Source organism: Mytilus californianus, unplaced genomic scaffold (genome assembly GCF_021869535.1).
Source record: "Mytilus californianus isolate M0D057914Y unplaced genomic scaffold, xbMytCali1.0.p SCAF_19, whole genome shotgun sequence".
Classification (NCBI taxonomy): domain Eukaryota; kingdom Metazoa; phylum Mollusca; class Bivalvia; order Mytilida; family Mytilidae; genus Mytilus; species Mytilus californianus.
Window position 1 is genome coordinate 11280958 of NW_026262667.1, and position 18927 is coordinate 11299884.

General features: G+C 32.9%; 1 protein-coding gene and 1 long non-coding RNA gene across 2 annotated transcripts in view; one reads left to right on the forward strand and one right to left on the reverse strand.

Annotated features, from left to right (window-relative positions):
- LOC127726930 (mRNA-decapping enzyme 1B-like) overlaps positions 1-18927 on the reverse strand; it is a 98148-nt gene that overhangs the window by 23427 nt on the left and 55794 nt on the right. Inside the window, exon 5 of the mRNA XM_052234318.1 lies at positions 5025-5181. Within this exon, the coding sequence (XP_052090278.1) occupies positions 5025-5181 (157 nt within the window). The remainder of the gene's footprint in view (positions 1-5024; positions 5182-18927) is intronic.
- LOC127726945 (uncharacterized) overlaps positions 6999-18927 on the forward strand; it is a 60861-nt gene continuing 48932 nt past the window's right edge. Inside the window, exon 1 of the long non-coding RNA XR_007993724.1 lies at positions 6999-7102. This is a non-coding gene — a long non-coding RNA (uncharacterized LOC127726945). The remainder of the gene's footprint in view (positions 7103-18927) is intronic.

Sequence of the window (18927 nt, forward strand, 5' to 3'; positions counted from 1 at the left end):
CTTATCTTACAAGCATCCTAAACAACAATTATGTGGATAATCACTACTAGTTAGATAATTACTGTATAACAATTAGTGAATCACACAAAAACATCGTATTAACAGGCTGTAGAAATACCTCACATGTTGAGTTTTTCTAATAGCAAGAAAAATATATATAGGAAGTAAGATTATCATTAGTATTATTCTGTCAAAATGACTTATTTGACTCCCATAGGTATTCTATGGTTTTGATATGATATCACATTATATTAATACCAGTAATTCTATATGACTTTAGTTTGGAACTATTAAGTTTTGTAAAATATAAATATATATATCATAGTTTCCTTAGCAAATTTTCTTCTTATAATTTCACAGTCACAGCTAAATAGGATCAACCTGGTGGGAACCTGTCTTCTAATCTGGATGTATGGAACCCAGGACTTTTTTTTAAGGTAACTTATTGGAAACAGTCCCTAGAATTAGATATGGAATGTGCCTTTTAGTATAGAAGAGATTCTTAAAGAAAACTTCACTCAACTTTAACATCTATCAAAGATATTTCAGTCTCCTAATATACAGTAATATTCAAATCTAGACATCAATCAATCAGACCATACCTCACCAGTTAAAAAGGTTATTGATTATTGCCGATAAAGTACTTAGACAACTTTGAGGCCTCTGTAATTTTGTAAATATTGTTCAGTTTATTCAACTCTTTAATGTCAGAAGGATTTAAAGCAACAAGAAAAGAGTCCAGTCTGCACCAAAATCTTTTCAAACTTCTAGTCCAAAGACCAATATTCTGGCATTTTTTTTATATGTCTAATCAAAGTTTTGCAAAAACTCCCTAGTCCGAATAAAATGTTACTAGTCTGGGGCATCAGACTAGTGGCTAAAAGTGCAGACTGAAAGACTGTAGCTGTTTAAACACCAAATCCAAGTGAATGACCAGTTACTTTCTTGACTTTATATATTGTTAGGCAGATTTAACAATATTTTTCAAAGCTACAAGAAAGAAGTTTGTTCAAAAGCTTAAGATTTCGATAACTACCAGTATATACTTTGATTTTATAATAAAATTGCCTAAAAAAACAATGATTAGACAAATGATTAAATGATTCAAGAATTTACAAAAAATTAGGGAGCCCTCTTCTTTGCCAAGCATGTGTTTTTAGCATTTTCTTATTTCTTGCTTGTACTTTATAATCTGCACCCTGCCTGGAAATTTGAATTGTGTAGTAAAAAACTTGGGATTATACATGACTGAATTCTGTTTAACTGTTTATGTCAACTGTTAATAATTTATTTTGGGTAACAGAGATTTATTTGTATATCTAAAAATATGTGGGTAATCAACTTTGATATCAATGCACAGCTTTTACTGAATTTTGCTTCCACAAGCATAAGATATTGATAAAATACTATCATAATTTCTAATCAACTATTTAAAAGTGACGTAAGACCTTTTTACTTCAATTAAAGATAGTAATATATCATAAATTTTGATTAACATAGGAACTATATCAAGTGTATTAGTTGAAAATTAAGTTGCTGTTTGACTTCAATTTTTTCCCTTTAAATGCAAATTACATGTATTAAATAACCTCTAGAAAATAAAATGGGGCACTGAATGAACCTTCAACATTTCTTTTCTTCTCTACGTGACAAATAAACAATATACTTTACATAACCACATGGTTCCTATTAGCTGTAAAGATAAAATTAATCCTTTATCATACCATTCTGGTAATATCAAACACATCATAACACTTAAACTCATATTTACATACAGAACAATGGCTAAGTATTATGGGCTGGATCACTTGACTGGAACTCCAATATTTGTAAACCAGACAATCAATGCACAGTTGTATGGTACATAAACAAGTCAACAGTCATCAGTATACATAAAAATATGGGCTGGATGATTTATTTATCAACATACAGTCAACTGTGCTGGATATAACAAACCTTTAAAACGTTGGTTGGTTGTCATGCCACTCCTATAACAGAATCACTATCCCAAGTTTTAGAGAAGCCCTAACAAGATATAGTCTGTCTGAATAATAAAGCTTTAAAACGTTGGTTGGTTGTCATGCCACTCCTATAACAGAATCACTATCCCAAGTTTTAGAGAAGCCCTAACAAGATATAGTCTGTCTGAATAATAAAGCTATAAAACATTGGTTGGTTGTCATGCCACTCCTATAACAGAATCACTATCCCAAGTTTTAGAGAAGCCCTAACAAGATATAGTCTGTCTGGATAATAAAGCTTAACAAACATTGGTTGGTTGTCATGCCACTCCTATAACAAAATCACCATCCCAAGTTTTAGAGAAGCCCTAACAAGATATAGTCTGTCTGGATAATAAAGGTTTAAAACGTTGGTTGGTTATCATGCCACTCCTATAACAGAATCACTATCCCAAGTTTTAGAGAAGCCCTAATAAGATATAGTCTGTCTGGATAATAAAGCTTTAAAAACTTGGTTGGTTATCATGCCACTCCTATAACAGAATCCCTATCCCAAGTTTTAGAGAAGCCCTAACAAGATATAGTCTGTCTGGATAATAAAGGTTTAAAACGTTGGTTGGTTATCATGCCACTCCTATAACAGAATCACTATCCCAAGTTTTAGAGAAGCCCTAATAAGTTATAGTCTGTCTGAATAATAAAGGTTTAAAACGTTGGTTGGTTATCATGCCACTCCTATAACAGAATCCCTATCCCAAGTTTTAGAGAAGCTCTAATAAGATATTGTCTGTCTGAATAATAAAGGTTTAAAACGTTGGTTGGTTATCATGCCACTCCTATAACAGAATGACTATCCCAAGTTTTAGAGAAGCCCTAATAAGACATATAGTTTTTCTGGATAATAAAGGTTTAAAACGTTGGTTGGTTATCATGCCACTCCTATGATAGAATCCCTATCCCAAGTTTTAGAGAAGCCCTAATAAGATATTGTCTGTCTGGATAATAAAGCTTTAAAAACTTGGTTGGTTATCATGCCACTCCTATAACAGAATTCCTATCCCAAGTTTTAGAGAAGCCCTAACAAGATATAGTCTGTCTGGATAATAAAGCCTTAAAACCTTGGTGGGTTGTCATGCCACTCCTATAACAGAATTGCTATCCCAAGTTTTAGAGAAGCCCTAATAAGATATAGTCTGTCTGGATAATAAAGCTTAAAAAACTTGGTTGGTTATCATGCCACTCCTATAACAGAATCACTCTCCCAAGTTTTAGAGAAGCCCTAATAAGATATAGTCTGTCTGGATAATAAAGGTTTAAAATGTTGGTTGGTTACCATGCCACTCCTATAATAGAATGACTATCCCAAGTTTTAGAGAAGCCCTAATAAGATATAGTCTGTCTGGATAATAAAGGTTTAAAATGTTGGTTGGTTACCATGCCACTCCTATAATAGAATGACTATCCCAAGTTTTAGAGAAGCCCTAATAAGATATAGTCTGTCTGGATAATAAAGAAAGCATAATGAATGTCAAGGGCTCTGTTATATACAGTTACATTAATATTAAATGATATCTTAGTTAAGCACTGACAGTATTAAACTATGAGTATAACGTTATATAATTGTGAATCAAAGAAGAGAATAATATAGGTACTAATTACATCTGACATAACTGTTGCTATACTTGTCATTATGTAAACAGAGAAACATTTCTCAATATCAACATGACCTTGAAACCAACCATTCAATCAAACTCCCTTCCATTACAAGGGACATATAAAAACTGACTAAATCTAAGTTCTTTGATCTATAATGGTTTACTTTTACAAATTGTGACTTGGATGGAGAGTTGTCTCATTGGCACTCATACCACATCTTCTGATATTTAAGTAACAATAACCAGTTATTTAATTTACAGAAAAAACAAAAATAAATTACAATAATTTGCACATGTCTGTGTTTGTTGTTTTGCTTTTATACTGCCAATCATTGCATGTTTTTATATCATGATTAGATCAATTATGTACACTACAAATATCTGATATAAAAGCATCCTAGTCAAGTCTGCCATTTTGAAATGACTTAGGTTCCCATTTAAGCACTATTGAATAACAGAAACTTGTAATACTCTTGAGACGCATTAATATATAAATACAAATGCATGCTTTTACGTCATTATTTGACAATCAGCAGTATAGTCATAGTAATGGTAGCCATCTTTGTTAGAGGGTAGAATTAGCCTTAATCCTCAAGGGTTAAACACCCTTTTTCGCTACTGTTAGCATCGAATGAGCCTGAAAATATTACAGTTGAACCTGTCAGATAAGTTGTGGTATTTTGTCAGTCCTGGTAGAATTCCTGTTTCTTCAAGACATTTTTAACTCTGATGAGTTGAACTTGGTTGATTCAAAATCTCCGTTAACCCAAGTATATTTTGAAGCCCAATTGATTTTGATTGATTGATTTTTGGTGTTTTAACGCCACTTTTAAGCACCGCTTTTGGGCTATTTCGTGGCGGCCAGTTTTTATTGGTGGAGGAAGCCGGAGTGCCCAGAGAAAACCACCAACCTTCGATAGGAAAACTGACAATCCTAGTCAATTAAGATTGGAGTCGAGTGCACCCGCAAGAGCGGGTTTCGAACTCACCTCAGTGTAACCACTCGGTCACCGATGCCCCTGAAGCCCCATTGAAGAAAAATTGTCATAAATTTACCCTGATGTGTCGAAGTAAAGGAAAAAAATTAATTGAGTTCTTAATAATGAATCAAATATTGAAATCTTATGTTTTTATGTGCATCAAAATAAAGTTTTCTCTTTAGTTCTAGATCAATCAATTTAAAGATAATTTTTGAAGTTTTTTTATCAAATTTTTGTCAAAGTTAAAAAAACAAAAACCAAAATGGAAATCCTTTGGTAGGTATAAACATAGTGCATTAAAATTTCTGAAATTGGTAAAAGCAATCTTCACTGATCCTATGACATAGCAGAGCTGACGGATGGACAGACAGATAGACAGAGCCTTATAAGCACTATGTTACTCTGCAATACAATCATATTTAACATACCTTGTCATATTCATCTTGAGCTTTTGATAACATCTGCATAATGTTGACCTGACGTGTTGCCCCAGACATAACGTCATGCATAGTGTCACTTTCAGAAGCTCGTCTGTTTCTTAATGCTGTTTTCGTAGTATGGCTTTCAATTGCCACCTGTAAAAAGCTGAAGAACCAAAAATTTTATTGCACATATTAACCTGTACCAATATTCTAAAATTATTCAACAATGAAATATATGCGAAGGCATATTACAAGAGTACACATACTGAAATGTCTTGCCTGCTGTACTGATCAAGATTGAACTGATGTTGAAAGTCATAGAAAAAAAGGTTAAACGACAAGTATTACATTAAGTTACATTATCTTTTGTTTTTTCTTTTTACTAACTTCAAATATTTTATTGAACTAATAGTTGTTAATGTCCCTTATCCTTACAACAATGACACAAAGAACAAGTTGAAAGGTTCATCCCTGTGTTGTTTAATGTTAATGAAACCAGGGGATTTAATTAGTAATTATACCTTTATGTTCTGTGTTAGTTGTATTTTACAAACTATTTCTACGAGTACCTATCTATTTATATTTGGTGACACTTAAACGATCAAAGGGAAAAAATAAACCCTGGATTTGTTTGCCTTCTGTTTTAATTTAAATTCTGAGTTTCTAAACCGAAAGTAGAATTAATCGAACAAGCATGGTTGACCACATGGCTTGGAAAATAATATCATGAAAAGGTAAGTAGTTTTTGCATTTATTATGATTATCTTTTCAATAATATCTCAAGGTCAAGGTCAGATGAACTCTGCAAGACAGATATATACTTATGGCAATCATTCCATACACCACATTTAATTAACCTATGGCTTATAGTATAGGAGAAGCGGACTTAACCATTAAAACATATCATTGACCAATGAACCCTGCCAATGAGGACAAGATCAGATGAACCCTGCCAGATAGACTTGTAAACCTTACAATCATTCCATTCATCTGCAATGACCATAAAAAATTAACACTGATCCATGAAATGAGGTTGAGGTCAGATGAGCCCTGTCTGAAGGACATATCTATAATAGATTTTCAGATAATAACCAAAATCACCAAAATTTGATCTGACAATTTTGGTAAAAATCTACAGTAGTTAGATCATGACATTCCGTACATTTACAAAAAAAATCTATAATGGTTTTCAAGATATTAATGATAAACTCACATTTTACTCCTATGTTCTATTTTTAGTGTTGGTGGCCATATGCATGCTAGTCAGCGGACACATATCTAATGGCATACGATACAGTTACAGGGGAGGTAATGATGTTATTTTTTTTGACGTCAACCTGTGACATATGGAAATAAATGGGGAATGTGTCAAATGGGACACAGATGATGCCCCCTCTTGGATATAACGTTATAAAGGGACATAACTCAAGTACGGTAAAAGTTACACTACAAAAAATTAGTACTTGATCTGAGTTTTGTGGTAATAAGCATTGTGTATAAGTTTAATAAAATTTGGTTGAGGCAACCTTAAGTTAGAAAACAAAAACAAAAATTTCAGCACTTTTTCCATTTGTAAAGGGGCATAACTCTAGAACAGTAAAAATGACACCACCAAAATTCAAACTTGATCTGTGTTTTTTGGTAATAAGCATTGTGTGCAAGTTTCATAACATTTGGTTGAGGCAAACTAAAGTTAGAGAACGGAAACTAATTTCGGGACGTACAGACGGACAAGGGTAAAACTTAATGCCCCCTCCGCTACAGCTGGGGGCATAAGAATATTCATTTTTCAACTGATTTTAACCATTACTTTGAAAACGAGTACATGGACCCTCTTAAAAAATGACATTTGGCTTAATTATATATAAAGATTATTTATACCAATTTTTTTGAACAAATCACCAATGATTTTTTTTAAAATTAGATAAATATACAGAGCAAAAAATGCTGGTTTTTTCCCTAAAATCATGAAAATTTTAAATAAAATGCTCTGCTGGGCGCAGCTTGATACGACCGCAGAGGTGGTACCCTGAACAGTTGGGGCAAGTATGGACACAACATTCAAGCTTGATACGACCGCAGAGGTGGTACCCTGAACAGTTGGGGCAAGTATGGACACAACATTCAAGCTTGATACAGCACTGAATTTGGATTGTGATTAAATATTTGACACAGCACAGGTTTCTGACACAGAATGAATGTGGTCTAAGAACTTAAATTTTTTTAATTTACCTATTCAAACCATATCATTATTATTTGCTTTTATATATAAATCAGAAATAACCAATTTAAAACGGAAAATTTTAAAGAAAAAAAAAATCCCCCCTCCCAATTTTTTGAACCCCCTTATGATTCATCACCCCCAAACTCAATCCCAGCCTTCCCTTTGTGGTATGGTACCTGCAGTACAATTTCAGAGAGATCCATACACTTGAACACAAGTTATTGTCTGGAAACTAAAAAAATGCTTGTTTTTTGGCCCCAAATTTCTAAATGTATAGGGCAATTACTCCCAAACTCAAACCCAGCTTTCCCTTTGTGATATGGAACCTTGTAGTACAATTTCATAAAGATCCATACACTTACACACAAGTTATTGTCCTGAAACTAGAAAAATGCTTGTTTTTTGCTTCTTTTTTGGCCCTTAATTCCTAAAATTTTGAAGCAATTACCCCCAAAATCAATCCCAGCCTTCCCTTTGTGGTATGGTACCTTGCAGTACAATTTCAGAGACATCCATACACTTGAACACAAGTTATTGTCTGGAAACTAGAAAAATGCTTATTTTTGGCCCCTTATTCCTAAACGTTTTGGGCAATTACCCCCAAACTCAATTCCAGCTTTCCCTTTGTGATATGGAACCTTGTAGTACAATTTCAGAAAGATCCATACGTTTACACACAAGTTATTGTCATGAAACTAGAAAAATGCTTGTTTTTTGCCCCTTTTTTGGCCCCTAATTCCTAATATTTTGAGGCAATTACCCCCTTAATCAATCCCAGCATTCCCTGTGTGATATGGAACCTTGTGGTACAATGTCAGAGAGATCCATACACTAACACACAAGTTATGTCTGGAAGTTACAAAAATGCTTATTTTTGGCCCCTTTTCCCTCAATTATTGGTACCATAACCCCCAAAATCAATCCCAACCTTCCTTTTGTGGTATTGAACCTTATGGTAAAATTTCATAGAGATTCATTCACTTAAACTAAAGTAAGAGTGCGAAAACCAATGTGTCTTCGGACTAAGACGACGCCAACGTCATACCAATATACGACCGCAAAATTTTTTTGCGGTCGTATAAAAATGAATTTTTTCCTACGAATTGTTACACAAATATATAACTTACGTAAAGAAGATATTCCAGATGTTTTTACAGAAATCTGCACAAGTGTATCTTTTGAAACAAAAAAGTTATGTATGTTTGTCCAAAGGATAGAAATGTCAGAGAAACTGAAATTTGGGGTAAATGTCTAAAATTTTGGTCATATTTTGAACAGATATATCATGTTAAGGAGGGTATTTGCGAAAAATACCAGTCGAGAGAATGTTAAAACCGCGAGCCGTAAGGCGATGGAAATTCATTCTCAAGACTGGTATTTTTCGCAAATACCCCTCAAGAACATGCTATATCTGTTTAATTACACCAAATGTTAACGTACAAAACGCATTGATGATCGTGACATAAAACGCATTGATGATTGTGACATTACAAGCGTCCAGTCGGATAGAGTATTTTTTGGCAAATACCACGGCAGAGAGGGTAAAAAAGGCATATCCTTTTTGCATATACCCCGGCGCTGTTTAAAAATGAACGATATTCATTTGATAAAAGTAATTTGGTGAAAAATACACTGGCTATCAACCAATCAAAACCCAGGATTCTTACATAAGGTGTAATTAATCTCTAAAAGTAGCACATGGAGGTATATTTTTTATTACATATTTAAATTGTCTAGGTTAAAAATAGCTTTTATGCAAATCTAAGTAAAAAATTCACTGTGGGATCAAAACTGTATCGTCTGCCCTTAAACATTTAAACTAAATACCAAAAGGATGATTGTGGCCAAGTTTGGTACCAATTGGTCAAGTAGATTCAGAGGTAAGGATTTTTGTAAAGGTTAATAGAAAATGGGAAATGATAGATGACAGACTTTAAGCGATGACCCTTTTGTCCAGATGAGTTGAAAATTCATAAATTTGCTTTATAAAGGGGAGGTAAATGAAAATAACAACTAATATATTTTGAGTGTTTGAAAAGTTTTTCTAGATTGACCAGGAATGGTCAAACCCAAATATTTGAAAGCCAGGGATATGTAGAAATGTTGGGAGCTAACAGAGACCAAAAGGGATCTAGAAAGAAGAACCAAATTCAGCTAAGGCAGAAAACAAAATTTAAATTGTTTGATGTTGCCTACCCTAATAATGTTAGAATACAAATCCTTCAAAATTATTTTTTTTAAAGATTTTTTGCTGCTCTAACATTGTTTCTTGTCTAAAACATATAACATATGTTGTTGGCAAAAAAAATAAAAAATAAATGGGGAATGTGTCCATGGGACACAGATGATGCCCCCGCTTGCATATCATATAAAGTTATAAAGAGACATAACTGAAGAACGGTAAAAGTGACGCTACCCAAATTTATACTTGAACTGAGTTTTGTGGTAATAAGTATTGTGGATAAGTTTCATAACATTTGGTTAAGGCAAACTTAAGTTAGAGAACGGAAACGAAAAATTCAGCAATTTTTCCATTTGTAAAGGGGCATAAATCTAGAACAGTTAAAGTGACGCCACCAAAATTCAAACTTGATCTGTGTTTGTGGTAATAAACATTAAGTATAAGTTTCATAACATTTGGTTGAGGCAAACTAAAGTTAGAGAACGGACACCAACTTTGGGATGTACGGACAGACGGACAAGGGTAAAACTTAATGCCCCCTCCGTTACGGCGGGGCATAAAAATCCCTACCTACCCAATCGTCGAGTCATGGGTAGGCAACATCAAACAAACAATTCATTAAGGGTGGACTAAGGTTAACTTGACCTTTCCAGTTTAGTTCTATAATTGTACTGAAAATTTACATATTTTAATTACCAGTTTTCTTTTTTATTTAGTTTTTTTCTGGGATATTATTTAGATAAAAGCGTGGTAGTCTGCTTGCCTGAAGTGCAGGAGGTTGTGGGTTTATTCCTCTGCTGGGTCAACATTAAATTTGAAAAATTGTTTTTTGCTGCTTCTGTACTGAGCATTAAAACAAAGACTGGTCAGCTGGCAGTCAGAATAATATGTCTGGTTAGTGTGACCTGTCTTCCTGTGGATTGTTACCTTATTATCAGAAATTTGAGCTGTGTTGGTCTAGTACAAAGTAGGGTTCATATTCATCACATTAAAATGTTCATGTCCTTATATGTAATATTTACTACTGGACATTAAAAGCTAATCCATCAACATCTCTATATATATATTTGTTTAGGGGCCAGCTGAAGGTTGGGGAATTTCTCGCTGCATTGAAGACCTTCTGCTGTTGTCTGTTCTATGGTCGGGTTATTGTCTCTTTGACACATTCCCCATTTCCATTCTCAATTTTATATATATATTTGTTTTGCATGCACACATATAATAAAATGCTCTGCTGGGGCGCAGCTTGATACGACCGCAGAGGTCGAACCCTGAACAGTTGGGGGAAGTATGGACACAACATTCAAGCTTGATACAACACTGAATTTGGATTGTAATTAAATATTTGACACAGCATAGGTTTCTGACACAAAATGAAAGTGGTCTAAGAACTTAAAAATTTTTAATTTACCTATTCAAACCATATCATTATTATTTGCTTTTATATACTAATCAGAAATAACCAATTTAAAATGGTAAATTTTAAAGAAAAAAAAAGGAAAAAAAAATCCCCCACCCCCCCCAATTTTTTGAACCCCCTTATGATTCATCACCCCCAAACTCAATCCCAGCCTTCCCTTTGTGGTATGGTACCTTGCAGTACAATTTCAGAGAGATCCATACACTTGAACACAAGTTATTGTCTGGAAACTAGAAAAATGCTTATTTTTGGCCCCTTATTCCTAAATGTTTTGGGCAATTACCCCCAAACTCAATTCCAGCTTTCCCTTTGTAATATGAAACCTTGTAGTACAATTTCATAAAGATCCATACACTTACACACAAGTTATTGTCATGAAACTAGAAAAATGCTTGTTTTTTGCCCCTTTTTGGCCCCTAATTCCTAAAATTTGGAGGCAATTACCCCCAAAATCAATCCAAGCCTTCCCTTTGTGATATGGAACCTTGTGGTACAATGTCAGAGAGATCCATACACTTACACACAAGTTATGTCTGGAAGTTACAAAAATGCTTATTTTTGGCCCCTTTTTCCTCAATTATTGGTACCATAACCCCCAAAATCAATCCCAACCTTCCTTTTGTGGTATTGAACCTTATGGTAAAATTTCATTGAGATCCATTCACTTAAACTAAAGTTAGAGTGCGAAAACTAATGTGTCTTCGGACGACGACGACGATGACGCCAACATCATACCAATATACGACCACAAAAATTTTTTGCGGTCGTATAAAAACTGCGGTTTTTATCCAACGCAATCATAGGTTTGAACGTTGTTTTCAATTTAGAATTGTTTATATTTTTTCGTTTGGGCTTGTATTATATTTGCCTTCGGGTTTATATGTTCCGTTCATCCTATTTTGACTCTTCAAAATTCAAGAGTCTATCCTAAATTGAGGTAAATTATATGGCCTTCCAAATACGGTTTCGATTCCCAACATCACTGAAAAGACATTAATTGTCGAAATCTGGATATGGTGTACTAATTTTTGCACCTTTTATTTACGGTATACCATCTTTTTCACAAGTTTATTGTTTTCTGTTTGATATTAAATTAATATTTAAGATTCATTTTGCTACATCTGGTGATCATTTTATTTGGCAATCGCCAATGGCAGTCAGCAGGGTTTAAGAACATTCATTGTTCGACCTGCTAGTCAAATGCGTTTTGTTAAAATATACTTTGTCACTTTTTTGGTCTTTTGGAAAATGTTGTTTGTGCTGTATTTAGACCCCTTTACCTAGAAATTTGTTTTGCATGCACACGTATAAAAATTGTGGTTTTTATCAAACACAATCATGGGTTTGAACTTTGTTTTCAATTTAGACTCGGTTATATTTATATATATATGTCCTTTGTCAACATCACTTTTGATTGAAGAAATGTTCAAATTCAAAATAATAAGAAATAGAAGATTATATGTACTAAAAAAAGAATCCATTCATTTGATAGAGATTTTATCGTGTGGATTATATAGAATAACATTCCAGTTTTCTTAATGTTATTAAAACTTGTTGATATAATCTCTTAAAAATATTTAGACTGAGTAAATACAATTGCATATTTTCTTTAAAATTTTATTACCCTCTTTAACATCAGTAATCTATTTTTAATGGAAATATCTATAGAGTTGCACATGTTAATATCAAAGAAGTCTGCAATATCTTTGATATGCTCCTCATTAGCAGGAGGAAGTTAAAGAGGGAGATTTAATGTCTTTGATATGCTCCTCATTAACAGGAGGAAGTTAAAGAGAAAGATTTAATGTCTAGGGTCAAACTCTGAATTTAAATCCACAGAAGCTAAGAAAAAAAGGAACAAATGTCCATGTTATTAAGAAAGATGACAATTCATCCTAGACAAAAAACATCTCAAATAAAATTAATTGGCTTTTAGTCCCCCCCCCCCCCCCCTATTTTTAGATGATATGTATAAAAGCATGGTGATATCCTATATCCTTATAATTACAAGCATTCTAAGAGTATTGCATGGCAATACATAGTCCCCTTCGGGTAAAAATTCATTTTACTGGAACAAACTGCTAACTTGTTCTATAACTTGTCATGGTGTAAACAAAAAGTAAATATCATGTCAACATCTTCAAGCATGACTAAAAACCGTGTGGAAAACTGATTATATGAGTGAAAAAAAACATTAGATATGATCATACCTGCCAACCCTCCCGCTCAAATGGCGAAATTCGGGAAATCTCCTGCTTGCCGGTATCCTCCCGCGCGGGAGTATAGAATCTCCCGCTTTGGGATATTTTAACCTTGAATGACAAGTCAACATTAATTACGTTTTTGTCTCACTGATGAGGGTTGTTTTTACCTGTAAATCACAGACCATGTGAAATTAAATGGCTTCACTTCACAGCTTGGGTGTCAAACATAGTACTAATTAACGATCATTAACGACTTTTGCTTCAAGCAAAACACTTCAAATAAATTTCGGGTTACTTCCCCTGTTTAATCCTGTTTTAAGTTTCCCTTCTTAAAATAATGTGAATTGATAAAACAATATAAACTAAATACAAATTAAACAAAGAATCATAAAAGGATGGCAATTAAAAGATTTTGTATGCCTTAAGACAAAAAAAAAAATTATATTTTAAAAATCACTTAAAAGATCTATACTTCTATTCAATGTTTATATTTGAATTTATAAGAAATGTATTGAACCAAATTTAGTGAAATAAATATGTGCACACACAAAATGCACCTGTAACAACATGATTGTTTTCTTATAACAGAGGTATCTGGGGTGAAAATTTTCTGGATGGGATTCAAATGTCAAAGATGATGAAATAGGAAAAAAAACACACCTTCTGTAGGATATAACCATATTTAAAGAAACAAAGTATATTTCTTAACTCTTATATGTGTTTCGTAGATGAATAAATAAACACATCATATATTTCACTTGAAAATGTCGTTCGCACAAAATCTCCCCCTCAGCTGTCATAGCTGAGAGGGAGATCTCCCTCTTTGAAGGTTTCAGAGGTTGGCAGGTATGGATATGATTAATAGTTCTCTAAAATTAGATATGATGTAATACAGTGTATATCTATTTTCAAATTATAATCAAATATAATTAATAGTTCCAAATATTTTTTCTTTCATTTGTCACAAACTAATATAGATTTGTAACTTATCTATAAAATGTCAACAACTTTTATCTACACAATGTAATGTATTGAAATATATACATTAATAAAAATAGATTATTATCTAATTAAAGGATTTCTCTTCATAATTTTTTTATATATAATTTAGCATTCAGAAAATAAGTTTATACTAAATAACAAACAATTTAACAAAGAATGTCTTTTAAAAAATGAGTTATCTCCCTTTGTACAGAAATATGGTTTAACGTAGTACTCTAACATTAGTTATGGTCCATAACTCTGGACTAAATCATCAGACCAGAACAAAATTCGAACTTGATCTATAACTTGTCATGATAAAACTATATACCAAATATCAAATCAATATCTTCAAGAACGAAGAAAATAAATGTGGATAGTGTCCACATGTGGACACAGATGATGCCCCCGCTTGCATATCATATAGTTATAAAGGGACATAACTCAAGAACGGTAAAAGTGACGCTACCCAAATTTGAACTTGATCTGAGTTTTGTGGTAATAAGCATTGTGTGTAAGTCTCATTACATTTGGTTGAGGCTAACTTAAGTAGAAAACAGAAACTAAAAATTCAGCAATTTTTCTATTTGTAAACACGCATAACTCTAGAACGGTTGTGTATAAGTTTTATAACATTTGGTTGAGACAAACTAAAGTAAGAGAAGGGAACCAAAAAATTCAGCAATTTTTGTGTTTATAAAGGGACATAACTCAAGAATGGTATAAGTGTCGCCACCAAATTTCGTACTCAATCTGTATTATGTAGTAATAAGCATTGTGTATAAGTTTCATAACATTTGGTTGAGGCAAACTAAAGTTAGAAAACAGAAACAAAAAATTTGTACTTGATCTTAGTTTTGTGGTAATGAATATTGTGTATAGGTTTCATAATGTTTGGTTGGGGCAAACTTAAGTAACAGAATGGAAACTAAAAATTTTGCAGTCTTTCGATTTATAAAGGGGCATAACTCAATAATGGTTAAAGTGACACTACCCAAATTCAACTTGATCTGTGTTTTATCAGTGGAAGTCAAAATTAAACATTGCATTGTATAAAGCATTGATTGTAGTTGATTCAACTATAATCATGGACAAGGGAAGATAACTCCAATTTAAAAATTACTTAATATTTAGAAGAAAATAAAAATTTTGCAATTTTTCCATTTTAAAGGGGCATAACTCTAGAACGGCTAAAGTGATGCCACCAAAATTCAAACTTGATCTGTGTTTTGTGGTAATAAGCACTGTGTATAATTTTCATAACATTTGGTTAAGGCAAACTAAAATTAGAGAACGGAAACGAAAAATTCAGCAATTTTTCCATTTGTAAAGGGGCATAACTCTAGAACTATAAAAGTGACGCCACCAAAAATCAAACTTGATCTGTGTTTTGTGGTAATAAGCATTGTGTACAAGTTTCATAAAATTTAGTTGTGGCAAACTAAAGTTAGAGAACGGAAACGAAAAATTCAGCAATTTTTCCATTTGTAAAGGGGCATAACTCTAGAACGGTATAAGTGACACCACCAAAATTCAAACTTGATCTGTGTTTTGTGGTAATAAGCATTGTGTATAAGTTTCATAACATTTGGTTGTGGCAAACTAAAGTTAAAGAACGGAAACTAAAAATTCAGCAATTTTTCCATTTGTAAAGGGGCATAACTCTAGAACGGTATAGTGACGCCACCAAAATTCAAACTTGAACTGTGTTTTGTGGTAATAAGCATTGTGTATAAGTTTCATAACATTTGGTTGAGGCAAACTAAAGTTAGAGAATGGAAACGATAAATTCAGCAATTTTTCTATTTGTAAACACGCATAACTCTAGAACGGTTGTGTATAAGTTTTATAACATTTGGTTGAGACAAACTAAAGTAAGAGAAGGGAACCAAAAAATTCAGCAATTTTTGTGTTTATAAAGGGACATAACTCAAGAATGGTATAAGTGTCGCCACCAAATTTCGTACTCAATCTGTATTATGTAGTAATAAGCATTGTGTATAAGTTTCATAACATTTGGTTGAGGCAAACTAAAGTTAGAAAACAGAAACAAAAAATTTGTACTTGATCTTAGTTTTGTGGTAATGAATATTGTGTATAGGTTTCATAATGTTTGGTTGGGGCAAACTTAAGTAACAGAATGGAAACTAAAAATTTTGCAGTCTTTCGATTTATAAAGGGGCATAACTCAATAATGGTTAAAGTGACACTACCCAAATTCAACTTGATCTGTGTTTTATCAGTGGAAGTCAAAATTAAACATTGCATTGTATAAAGCATTGATTGTAGTTGATTCAACTATAATCATGGACAAGGGAAGATAACTCCAATTTAAAAATTACTTAATATTTAGAAGAAAATAAAAATTTTGCAATTTTTCCATTTTAAAGGGGCATAACTCTAGAACGGCTAAAGTGACGCCACCAAAATTCAAACTTGATCTGTGTTTTGTGGTAATAGGCACTGTGTATAATTTTCATAACATTTGGTTAAGGCAAACTAAAATTAGAGAACGGAAACGAAAAATTCAGCATTTTTTCCATTTGTAAAGGGGCATAACTCTAGAACTATAAAAGTGACGCCACCAAAAATCAAACTTGATCTGTGTTTTGTGGTAATAAGCATTGTGTACAAGTTTCATAAAATTTAGTTGTGGCAAACTAAAGTTAGAGAACGGAAACGAAAAATTCAGCAATTTTTCCATTTGTAAAGGGGCATAACTCTAGAACGGTATAAGTGACACCACCAAAATTCAAACTTGATCTGTGTTTTGTGGTAATAAGCATTGTGTATAAGTTTCATAACATTTGGTTGTGGCAAACTAAAGTTAAAGAACGGAAACTAAAAATTCAGCAATTTTTCCATTTGTAAAGGGGCATAACTCTAGAACGGTATAGTGACGCCACCAAAATTCAAACTTGAACTGTGTTTTGTGGTAATAAGCATTGTGTATAAGTTTCATAACATTTGGTTGAGGCAAACTAAAGTTAGAGAATGGAAACGATAAATTCAGCAATTTTTCTATTTGTAAACACGCATAACTCTAGAACGGTTGTGTATAAGTTTTATAACATTTGGTTGAGACAAACTAAAGTAAGAGAAGGGAACCAAAAAATTCAGCAATTTTTGTGTTTATAAAGGGACATAACTCAAGAATGGTATAAGTGTCGCCACCAAATTTCGTACTCAATCTGTATTATGTAGTAATAAGCATTGTGTATAAGTTTCATAACATTTGGTTGAGGCAAACTAAAGTTAGAAAACAGAAACAAAAAATTTGTACTTGATCTTAGTTTTGTGGTAATGAATATTGTGTATAGGTTTCATAATGTTTGGTTGGGGCAAACTTAAGTAACAGAATGGAAACTAAAAATTTTGCAGTCTTTCGATTTATAAAGGGGCATAACTCAATAATGGTTAAAGTGACACTACCCAAATTCAACTTGATCTGTGTTTTATCAGTGGAAGTCAAAATTAAACATTGCATTGTATAAAGCATTGATTGTAGTTGATTCAACTATAATCATGGACAAGGGAAGATAACTCCAATTTAAAAATTACTTAATATTTAGAAGAAAATAAAAATTTTGCAATTTTTCCATTTTAAAGGGGCATAACTCTAGAACGGCTAAAGTGACGCCACCAAAATTCAAACTTGATCTGTGTTTTGTGGTAATAGGCACTGTGTATAATTTTCATAACATTTGGTTAAGGCAAACTAAAATTAGAGAACGGAAACGAAAAATTCAGCATTTTTTCCATTTGTAAAGGGGCATAACTCTAGAACGGTATAAGTGACACCACCAAAATTCATACTTGATCTGTGTTTTGTGGTAATAAGCATTGTGTATAAGTTTCATAACATTTGGTTGTGGCAAACTAAAGTTAGAGAACGGAAACTAAAAATTCAGCAATTTTTCCATTTGTAAAGGGGCATAACTCTAGAACGGTATAGTGACGCCACCAAAATTCAAACTTGATCTGCGTTTTGTGGTAATAAGCATTGTGTATAAGTTTCATAACATTTGGTTGAGGCAAACTAAAGTTTGAGAATGGAAATGATAAATTCAGCAATTTTTTCATTTGTAAAGGGGCATAACTCTAGAACGGCTAAAGTGACGCCACCAAAATTCAAACTTGATCTGTGTTTTGTGGTAATAAGCACTGTGTATAAGTTTCATAACATTTGGTTAAGGCAAACTAAAATTAGAGAACGGAAACGAAAAATTCAGCAATTTTTCCATTTGTAAAGGGGCATAACTCTAGAACTATAAAAGTCACGCCACCAAAATTCAAACTTGATCTGTGTTTTGTGGTAATAAGCATTGTGTACAAGTTCCATAAAATTTAGTTGTGGCAAACTAAAGTTAGAGAACGGAAATGAAAAATTCAGCAATTTTTCCATTTGTAAAGGGGCATAACTCTATAATGGTATAAGTGACACCACCAAAATTCAAACTTGATCTGTGTTTTGTGTTAATAAGCATTGTGTCTAAGTTTCATAACATTTGGTTGTGGCAAACTAAAGTTAGAGAACGGAAACGATAAATTCAGCAATTTTTCCATTTGTAAAGGGGCATAACTCTAGAACGGTATAAGTGACGCCACCAAAATTCAAATTTGATCTGTGTTTTGTGGTAATAAGCATTGTGTATAAGTTTCATAACATTTGGTTGAGGCAAACTAAAGTTAGAGAATGGAAACGATAAATTCAGCAATTTTTCCATTTGTAAAGGGGCATAACTCTAGAACGGTAAAAGTGACGCCACCAAAATTCAAACTTGATCTGTGTTTTGTTGTTATAAACATTGTGTATAAGTTTCATAGCATTTGGTTGAGGCAAACTAAAGTTAGAGAACGGAACCAATTTTGGGACGTACGTACGTACAGAGGGACAA